We start from the raw sequence: 10,809 nt of genomic DNA on the forward strand, positions 1-10,809 counted from the left end.
AGCCTTGATCTTGAATTATGAATGCATACTTGGTTGGATTCAATTTCATTTGATGTTTTTAATAAACTTTCGAGTACCTCATAAAAATCCTATTTGTGTTCTTAAAAGCTTATGTTTTTAACTAACATGTCATCCATATAGGCCTTTTTGTTCCTATCTAACTTGTCCTTGAATACATTGCTCACCATCCTTTGGTAGGTAGCTCCTACATTCTTGAGGCTAAATAACATCATCTTGTATGAGAAGTCCTTTTATCTCTAATGAATGATGTTTTTTCCTCATTGTCAAAGCATATTAAGATATGATGGTAACTAGAATTAACATCTAAATAGCTCAAAAACTAAAAACCATGATAAAGTTGATTAGCTTATCAATATTAGAGAGATAAAAGTTCTCTTATAAGTAGACTTTGTTAAGGTTAATGAAGTATACACTCACTCTCCACCTCCTATTATACATTTTAGTCATCACTACATTAGTCAACAAATCATGATATATGACTTCCGTTATAAAACCTATCTCTAAAAGCTTGTTGTCTTTTCCTAAAATTGCTTTCTATTTATCCCTCACTTAAAATTTTTCTTCTCTTGATAAATGAAAATGAACGAGAGATTGACATTCAACTGATGACATGTTATATTCAATTCAATTCCTAGCATATCCATCAAACTAAAGACAAAATTAGGACTTTGGATTTTGAGAACCATAAGTTATTTCCTTTATCTAGGTGTTAACATTGACTCAATATTTGTTTGAAATTTAGGTTGTTCATTTTTAGAGTTAAACTATCCAATTCATCCAATAATTTTGTCCATCTTTATCTTCTTTATACTATTTTACCCCTAATCTTTGACCATCATGCCTTTCTTCCCCTTAGATTAAAGAAGGCATATTTACAAGAGGCTAGTTGGTTGGTTCTAACAATTATCATACCACCTTTTCATGAGAAATTTCAAGGTTAGTTCTTTAGTTCTAATGGCACTTTGATCTCATTACTGATTTTTCAAAAATAACATTAAAGGCCAAGTCTATTTTAATAACTCTAAAAATTTAAAGTACTTGTCATTTAAGGTACGTGCTTATAAACTAAAGCTAATAGGATATTGAAAAATATTATAGATATAGACCCATTTGCATAGCTCAATAAGTAGTGTAATAATGTCTTTACAGTTCCGAAATAAATTTAATGTCTTGGTGTTAGAAATATTTAGGTCTTCTCTTCAGACTTATTAGTTATTAAAAAATTGATTAGAGGTGTATTTTTTTATATTTTTTTAAGCAAACTAAAATGGCTTAATTAGCCTCCAAGTCAACATCTTTCAAATTAATAAGGAATTTCAAATTAATAAGGAAGGATGCTTATATCTTTTGAATTTTTAAAAGAGAGTAAAATGACAACTTTACTTTTGGAATAAAAATATAAAAATGTGCTTTATTGGGCTTTTTGGTCTTTTTGTAATGATATTTTTGTTATTACTAGTTTCATAAAGGGCAATTTAGTATTTTTATATAGATTAAATATTATTTAAATAAAAAAAGGTTAGCATGTATGGCAAAAACACAAGCATGTGGGAGGCATCCAAGCACTTATAGGTTATGCGTGGGGGTGCCTTTTAGTGGTAAAAAATCCATTTTTATTGTGTTATTAGAAGTTATATCACATCCTCTCTTTTTTTTTAGTGCAATACATGTCAATGGTGGCTAGGTAATTTGTTGTCAATGAGTTTTTTTATCTCTCCTTCATAAAAGAAGTATAACTTAGTTCTCTTTGTTGTTAATATTTCAACTTCAATCTTTTGATTTATAATTTTTATTTTTAACTCTTTTATAAAAGTTTTATTGGCTTTAAGTTTCATCACCCAATCTTAATTTATCATATATTATTGGGTTAGCTCAAACCAATTTTTTAGGTTTTTTAACCTAATTTCATCCTTCTTATTTACTAAACTCAAAATTAAGCTACATTGTTAATTCTTTATTAAAAATATATCTTTTATTTTGTTATCATGTTTATTTTTTAAAAACTTAATCCATCTAGTATTATTACCTATTTATTTTATTGTCTAATTAAAATAAAATAAAATAAAATCTATCATATCTATAATCCAAATCACAAATTTATCTATTAATAAAAAATCATTTACAATGTGTAAACATTACTTTTTACGCTTAAAAAAACAAAATTCAAGCCTACAGCGTTATCTTATCAAGATAACTCAGACTAACTGGAACTAGATACCTATATCTAAACAAGCACTATTTTCCCCTCTATCCTTACCAAGAGTCTTAACCTGGAGTAACTTGGTAACTTGAAGGCATCAATTTTCATAAGGTCAAAAACTTTCAGAGAGAATGTTTATCGTGTTGCCATCATCCACAAGGACCCAATATACCTGGTGGTCGGAGAGAATGATAGTGATAACAAGTGCATCCTCACCCCAGAAGGATAGTCCTTCGACATCTCGATAGGGCTCCTGCTTTGAATTTTCAAAAGCAAGATTGCAGCCACCATTTTATTAATTGCGAAATGCCAGTGCACTGGAGCATAAATAGAGAGCTTCCCTTTAGATTGCTGCTCTTCTTTTTATATATTAAAATGTGCAAAATCCGAAACAAAAATGCCCTTTTATTACACATTTAGACTTTTCTTCTTCTACCAAACAGAGAATACAAGTAATCACCCATTACAAATTTTGGCCCTCTGATCAAAATTACGAAGTAAATAGAATCCATCTCAAATGTCTGAAGGGTCATTGATATCCTGGACAACCACATAAAAGAAGAGGTTAAAAAAGAAAAGGAAGATGAACCAACCAACCCCTCGCCAATCACTAATGCCTTCTTCACAGTTCTCACTCTTTTAATTTCTACGTTAAGAAAAGTTCTTTCAGGTGTTTAAATCATATACCTTGTTCTCAAGGACTGCACCATCAGGAATTTCCAGTTTCACCCCTGGTTTTGCAACAATACTTACTCTCCCCTACAATAACAAAACAAGCACAACATTTAGCCAAAGATGAACCGTCCATCATTCAAAACAAATTGAAGGTAACGAAGAAAGGTTTGCAACTTTGATATGTCCATTCAAAATTAGTCTTGTAAATGTTCATGGACAACAACTGTAAGCACAAACGACAATACAATGCAATTGATAAATATGTGTAAATAAAAATTCGTATCCATATATATATGCACACACACAAACGAAAATGTCAGCTCTCGACTACACTTCAGGATGAATCAGCGTACATGAAATGGACCTTTATGTCCACTTTAAACAAAAATACAAAATCCACCCTCGCAGATGCAGCTTAAAAACTCTAGCAAACAAGGCAGCAAGACATAACTACATATTACATAAATTCGATATTGGAAGTTGATAATACCTTGAGAACCACGTCAGCTCCAAACCACACATCACCAGCTACCTTCAAGCTATCCAATCCAACTATGCTAGGAATGGATTTGAAACGGCATTGGAAATCACTGACCTGAGATAAGAACACAAGAACATTAAGTGCTGGTAACATACAAATAAAGCAATAACCTAGTAACAATTATAGTCACCTTTTCAAATTCAGGTCCCAACTCAATACATGGATTTGCAGGGTTAGCTTGAGCTGTGTTCCGAACTAAAACACCTTCAGAGGTGGAGTACAGATCTGACTGCGAAATACATACATAAAAATTATAAGCCTCAAATTGTTAGTATTTTTATTCAGTGGGAAAATGATAACATAGCCAAGATGGTCATGTCCAAAACCTGAAGAAGAAGCAAGTCTGATGTTGCATTTAGTTGCACAACCCGAAATTGAGGGACATTAACGCTGATGGCTTTATCAAATAACTGGCTCAATAAAAAAAAAAATCATAAGATGTCAGCAGTCATTAGTTATAGAGCACAAGAAGTTAACAAAAAATTCTCAACAAAACATAAAAATATATATGAATACCTGTATTGTCGAACCGGCTGCTGTCTCTTGCAAAACCATTTGATCACCTTCCACTTCCTAAAAATAAATCATTTCAATAATTCCTGGTTTTTATCTAATAAGTATAAGCCCTCAGTGTGTAAAATAAAGGTACACCTTTGAAATAGACAGGTTCTCTATCTTCAGGGCATTGGTATCAACAAGCCTTCTGATTGCTTTCAAATTCACCCACCTGTACAAAACAAAAAAAAATTACAGGATGAAGCATCATTGCCTGCTTTATCAGGGGAGTTGATAGGGGTATAAAGGTAACTCACAAACTTCTTGTGTCGATAAATTTGAACTTCTCCGTTGACTTCATGAATGATCATGATATTGAAGTTCAAAAAAAAAAAAAAACTGTTCAATAAATTTAGTCTCAAAAAGGCAAAGGCAGAAAGGAAAACGAAAATCAGAACTCACATCTTTAGGAAGTGCTCGCGCTATTTCTGCAAGCTGCATGGCACATATATTGAATAGAAATTGTTAGCTACCACCAACCACACAAGGTACTGCCAATTAATTCAACAGAACCTCAAGGCCACCAAACAGCCTGATCACTCAATGAATACTTAATATGTTAGAAGAGTCTGTAATTCATGTACCCTACTAACCAAATTGTGATCTTCAACAATGGTACATTATAAATGCATCCTCTAGAATTAAATGAGGTAGAGAGCTGTTGTGTCAAAACTGCTGACATTCAAGCCCTTTGCTTAAGTTAATGGAATATGTTACTGGTCAATAAGAATTAGAATCAGGACGAGGATTTGACAATTGCAGCCAAATATAATTTAGATGTGCAAGCTTGGCAGGACATGTATTCAAGATAAACATAATTTAGATGCATCTTGTATTTGCAGCCTGCATGCCAATTTATTCCTTGAACAGTTAGCACAATTTATATTTCATACAGTTTTTCTGACCAGATACGACGTGCTGATCATTCAAATCTTCAAAATATCATAGCTTTTGACAAAATAAAGACCAAGTACTAAAATTTTAGTACTTTATTTTTTCAAGGAAAAAAAAAGAAGAAAATGTGTTGAATCTTTTAGCATCTTCATTCATCAAAATGCTTATTATTCATTATCCAAACATACCACAATTCAAAAGTGTCCAAATAACGAATGAAGAATTATAAAATAATTGAAGTGAAGATGACACCTCAAACTTTCCTTGCTGCTGACTGGCCATTTTACTTTTTGAAAGATATGAAGTGGTTGGTGTCACCTGAAAATCATTAAGAATTAAACACAGATTTTGAGCCAAAGCAGCAGTGCTAATGAAATTCATTGTTTGAGTACCTCCATACAGTATTCAATATTGTTTTGGCTCAAATGACTCATGATTCCTGAATCAACACTCAAGGAGCACAAATGTAAGAAGAATGATTCTTAAGTACAGAAAAAGAAATGACAAAAAGGCATATAGTTAAAGAGCTAAAGTAAGACTTGAAGAAATTAAGTAATCAAAACTACAGGGACAGAGTTAAAAGAAGACTTTAAAAGAGATAAATAAACAAACTGAAGAGGGTACTTGGATCAACAGCTGCAGCTACATTATCGGAGCTCACCACATGTACGTACTCCTTTCCCTGGAAAATAAGTTCGGAACAGCAGTTATTTGTTCCCTGCTAGCATGCATTCTTATTGCCCTTTTCAGATAAATGAATTACATTCTTTTTATATATCATGTAATAAAGAAATAGGGACAACAGCAATGGCAGCACATGTACTCAGCCTCAAATTCCTATTTGAGACCTGTCCTTGTTTTTTTGGTTAATGTAGCCCATGAACATTTTAAAAAAGGATGATTAATATTTGTAACCTGTTAATGTTGCATTTACAACGTGTTTGAAAGCTCATGCATCAATAATGCTATCTTATATGAGTTAACACAAAATGCATCAATAGCCTTTAATGAACATACACCCAAAAAACTTAATGGACAAGAAATAAAAAGATCACAGTTAAAATTGACAACAGAAATTGCAAGAGTTAAACATGAAATAAAGCAAAGCACGAGCAAGTAGTGTAACATCCTTAAGAATTGTGTACCTGTGATAATAATACATCCAGTGTTCCGCTGCTTTTCATTAGGGAAAGGAAGGCTGCAGCATGATCAGATGGATACCTTCATATAAACCCAAAGAAATGGAAAAATCAGAGATAGAGAGAGAACAATCATCAGGAAAGTTTTGCCCTATGGCCAAATGAAATTCAAGACAGAATTAGCATATTAGAAGCTGAAAAGGTAATATTGTAGCGAAAGTTCTCTGAGGTAGTGTATTTTTCACCAAAGCACTTCCAAGAGTTTTTGATGGAAGAAACAAGACCTTGGGGTCAAATAACAAAATTTATAAGAGAAACATTATTGAGATTGAACCCAAGATCAGCAAAAAAAATGTCCCAGTTCAGCAGATATAGAATGGTAAATGGACTGATTTGATAAACACTGCACAGTAAACTAGAAATGTCAATATTTTAGGGGAAAAAATAATCAGGTAAAAGTTGAGGCACAGCCAAGAATTTTTAGGAAGAGGAAAGTGTCATAGCTAGTAAAATTAGTCATTTAAATGTGATTCTAGCAAACGTTACAAGCACTTTGCCAAGACAACAGACCTTAGAAACCAATATGAAACTATGAGACAACCACAAACCAGGGAATGAGAAGGAAAGGAAGAAATGTTTAGGAGCTGAAGTTATGAAAGTGATATAATAGAGGAACAGCAGTGCTCAAGCCAGCTATTAGTAGAAGTTGAAATCTACTAGATTAAAAAAACCAACTATCATACTGGCTTTCTCAAGATGGATTATCTCTAGTAGGAAAGCATTGTGGGCTATTAAAAACAGCTAGCATTTTTAAGAATAGTTCTAATGCTGCAGCACTTGATACTTGACTTTCTTTTAGCATTAAGATACAATTTGGAAAAACTTCAGGGTTTTTAGAGTTTATACAGGGCACTTAGAACTTCAATATGTTAAAAGCAAAAAAGGTATAGAGAGTCTACAATTCATCTGCACTGCTCTGTCCACTGGAAGATTTCTTTTGAGGATGTTCGCCCTGCATAAATGCAATCATGGTATAGGTGAGCTATAAATTATGCCTTCAACAAATTCTATTGGCATGTATAGTTAAACAAACAAACATGGGTACAATTGCACACCTGACTAAGAGGAAGAATATCAACATTTGATGTGGAATATTTCTCCAAAGCCTACATGAAAACTTCAATGAGTAGATTCTGATAGAATATAAGCACAGTTCCAAGAGGAGATGCTAAGGACAAATCACCTTCAGGGAATCATCATGAGTTCTGATAGTGTTCATAAGCACCAAAGGGATATGGCATCCGTATGTCAAATTGAGAGACTGCAGATATTTAGCAGTGGGAAATGTCAGAGCAAAGATAACAAAATAAAACCTATATACAAAAGAAAGAAATCTTGCCTGAATTTGATTAACAATCAAGTCAAGAGATGTCAAACCATCACGAATTCCAATTAAAGACCTGCAAAAAAATAAGGAGTACAGCCACATAAATTTAACACATGATAAAGTACAAAGCAAACATGTCTCTACAAGCCTTTGTCTGTTTAGGGATAGGACTAAATTACTCCACCTGTTGAAATTTAACCCATTCATCATGTATCCTTCAAAAGATCAAATTATATAATGTAGTATGAAATATCTAGGTTTAGGATTCATGCTTACTTGGGGCCATTAAACCCTAGAGCTGTTCCCAAAGTGTCATTGAACTTCACCACGACAATCTTGTCCAAAAGGTTCTTAATTTCTGCAATATCTGCATTCAGCCCAGGAAATTATTTTTATACAAGCAAAGAGGGAAAAGGAACAAAGGGACACAACAAACTAAAATATTTTTTAACTTCTTGATTTAAACAAGTCACCATGTCAAGTAGAAAACCATTACCATTAGAAGCAGGTGCTAAGTTCTGATAAGGAACAACAAGCACTTCACCAATTAGAGAGCTGATATTGCTCATGTTCTTGCTTTGCACACTTTCTAGGATTTCCTTGCTTCAAAACACAATTTAATGTCATGCCAACCAAAGTACCAAACCACACATAAGTAGGTCATAACAAAACCTCAAGTGAAAACCCAATCACATAGTTCTATAAATATTAAATTCTAGATGCCAGGACCCAAATATCGATTCAAGAAGAACCCAGCAGTATATTGAACACATTATACCCTAACTCTGCATAAGATTAAAAAACCTTGCACTAATTTGCTTTCTGTACTTCGGATAACTAAGGGATAAAGCTTTGTATGCTCTCTTAGTCCAAGTCTCTAATGAATAGCCAGTTTGACCAATTTCAATAATAAACAAACATTTCTAGATAATCAAATTTCGGACTAATAACCTCAACAACTTGAAAAACATGATATATTAACTCCATACAGCACACACAACCATATGGAAACAAAAACTAAAAATAAAAACACATTAGCAAACATGATACCAGCATCATATCTTCCATAAACAAATACCACAACTTACTCTCATCCAAGGATGATATCAATTTTCTCTTATAATGCAAAAAAGCAAGTAATTTATACATGAATCAAAATAGTAAGACCTATATCATAAGAATCTATATTGCACATCCCAAAACCAACAATAAAAGCTAAACTAGAATGACAAATGCAACATCCTACATCTAGAAAAAACCCTTCTTTGGTAACAATGTAGAGTCTTGGACTTGGGATCTAAAGGGTGTGTTCGAATCTTAACAGCAACTAGATGCTGAAAGGTAGGACTGCACTAGCTTTTTCCTTCCAGGACCCATTTCAGTGGACCATAATTAGAGAATAGCCTTCTATCTAGAAATAAAAGAAGGCAACAGAAGCACACCATAGCGCAACTGAATCTTAAATGACCAGTGTCCTGCTTAACAGATATATGAGAACCTAAAGAATTCTCAGCAGTACAACATCCACAATAGGTATCTGCTGAAACTTGAATTCTCATCTGAGTTTTATAGCTATTTTCTACATCAGGATGGAAATTAACTTATGAGAAACACAATCATATGAAACTAAAAACAGAGGTCTTCATCAAACCAATAAAAAACATAATCCGTCACATCATAGAGCATCTATTGCCACAGCAAAAAATCACTCAAGTATAGTACCCATTTTCCTGCTTTAGGCTAAATAGCATCACCAGTCCAAGTTCTTCTCTACATATCAATCAGTGAATGTGCATCATTCATCATCCATAATTGATCCCAACAATATAATTAACTGAAACAAGGATCTTCCTATCTTTTCCAAAACGCAGCATTAGTAATTTCTATTATTCTCTTGCAATAAACATTATTTACACAAAACACCTTATAAGGCACTACCCTAAACAGAGGTTAACAAATTAAGTAAATTCTATAGTACCTCGATTCTTTGGTGGAAAGCTCTCGCTCATCTTTACGAATATGTCCTTTTAGTGCTTTCAACTTCTTTTTCTCGAGCAAAAATGTCTTGGTAATTATATTGCAAAACAAGTACACAAACTGAACAGAATCATTAGCAGGCACTGGATACGCAATCTTCTTATAAATCTCCCATGGCATATTTGAATCAACCAAAGCCACAATGGGAACCTGCAATCTATCAGCCTCCAAAATCACCGAGCTCTTCCTCTCCGTATCCAATACCACTACACAATCTGGCGGTTGTATTGGCCCAAAACAAACCTTAACAGCACAAATAAAAGAAATACAATCATCAAACAATTAAAAAAAAAAACTTTAAAAGCAAAAAGAATAGAAGGGACCAATAAATAATATTAACCCTCAACTTGAATTTTGAAAAAAGAAAACAGCAGCTTAACCCTCAAAATCGTTAAAAAATAAAAACCCCATTACCCAAAACTTGGATTCAATTAACAAAAAAGAACACTCATATTCACAATTCAATTAAAGAAAAAGGAGCCCATTGTAAAGAAAGGGCAAACCTTTTTATTTCGTGATCTAAACTTCTTAGGACTATGACTATTAGTCAAGAAACCACCCATTCTCCACATAATGTTATCTCTTGGGCTATAAATCCCCATCTTCTTTGTCATTTGCTCCACTATCTCATCAAACAGAGGATTCGTATTCACAAACATGAACCTTGCGTTCTTATCACGCGCCAAATGAGAAATGAAACTGGCAGCATTCCGGAGACAGATGAGAGTTTTATCGGAGTCGATAATGGAGATTTGATTACGCATTCCATAAGTGTAAATTTTCAAGTGGTGGGCTGCCACTCGCCGCCCTATATGGGCGTTTGTGGTTAGTAGCTTTTGGATTATTATTGAATGGAGCGTCATTTTAAGAAAAAAAATTGCAGTAGCCTCCTGTGATGGTTGTGGCCGTGGCGGTGTTTAAACGGGAGAGGTGTGTTTAATTTAGAAGGGGTTTTCAGCGATGGAGTCCAGTGGCGATGGTGAGACCGTAGGGTTTTGTTGTTGGGTTTTTGTTTTGCTTTGGGAAATTTTGAGAAGAAAGTGGGTTTTGGTGGGTCGGGTTTGGGTCCAAGTTTAGTTGATTGACTTGCTATTTTAAAAAAATTGGCTCCTTTTATTTTTATTTAAAACACATGATTTCCATTTTATCCATTATACTAATTAGGGCATTATTATTTTTAATTAATTAACAAAAACTAAATGAAGAAGTGTTTTGCGCAATTATTGTTTTTGCTTTTAAGTATTTTTTATTTTAAAAAATATTTTTTTTGCATTTTTTTAATAATTTTAATGTATTGATATTAAAAATAAAAAAATCTAAAAAAATTTCCTTTCAAATGAAAAATTATTTTAAAAAGAAC

The 10,809-nt window shown here is 33.2% G+C and overlaps 1 protein-coding gene across 2 annotated transcripts; it reads right to left on the reverse strand.

Moving 5' to 3' along the window:
• Positions 1-2,478: 2,478 nt before the first annotated feature.
• Positions 2,479-10,528, reverse strand: LOC105115738 (probable UTP--glucose-1-phosphate uridylyltransferase 2). 2 transcript variants are annotated; one of them, XM_011012732.1, is made up of 21 exons: positions 9,953-10,528; positions 9,391-9,692; positions 7,909-8,015; positions 7,689-7,779; positions 7,425-7,485; positions 7,269-7,346; positions 7,141-7,191; positions 6,985-7,037; positions 6,032-6,107; positions 5,511-5,568; positions 5,279-5,325; positions 5,139-5,204; positions 4,395-4,427; positions 4,250-4,287; positions 4,089-4,164; positions 3,954-4,010; positions 3,764-3,847; positions 3,568-3,666; positions 3,387-3,491; positions 2,909-2,980; positions 2,479-2,761 (listed from the first exon to the last, which is right to left on the reverse strand). In XM_011012732.1, exons 1-21 carry the CDS (start codon positions 10,310-10,312, stop codon positions 2,735-2,737), a joined length of 1,941 nt encoding a protein of 646 aa, XP_011011034.1. In that variant the 5' UTR covers positions 10,313-10,528; the 3' UTR covers positions 2,479-2,734. The 2 variants fall into 2 exon arrangements, with proteins under 2 accessions (XP_011011034.1, XP_011011033.1); XM_011012731.1 differs by having other exon boundaries at positions 5,499-5,568.
• Between the last annotated feature and the right edge of the window lie 281 nt (positions 10,529-10,809).

This window comes from Populus euphratica, unplaced genomic scaffold (genome assembly GCF_000495115.2).
Source record: "Populus euphratica unplaced genomic scaffold, PopEup_1.0 scaffold756.1, whole genome shotgun sequence".
In the NCBI taxonomy this organism is placed as follows: Eukaryota; Viridiplantae; Streptophyta; class Magnoliopsida; order Malpighiales; family Salicaceae; genus Populus; species Populus euphratica.

Bases quoted from the DNA above. Each gene is read 5' to 3' on its own strand.
- LOC105115738 (XM_011012731.1), bottom strand. From the start codon at position 10,312: ATGACGCTCCATTCAATAATAATCCAAAAGCTACTAACCACAAACGCC. The intron at 5,326-5,498 runs GTTTGTTTATTT...GTGTTGATTCAG, and splicing joins TGATCCAAGTACCCTCTTCA to GAATCATGAGTCATTTGAGC. The intron at 3,667-3,763 runs GTTTTGGACATG...TGTATTTCGCAG, and splicing joins CAGACTTGCTTCTTCTTCAG to TCAGATCTGTACTCCACCTC.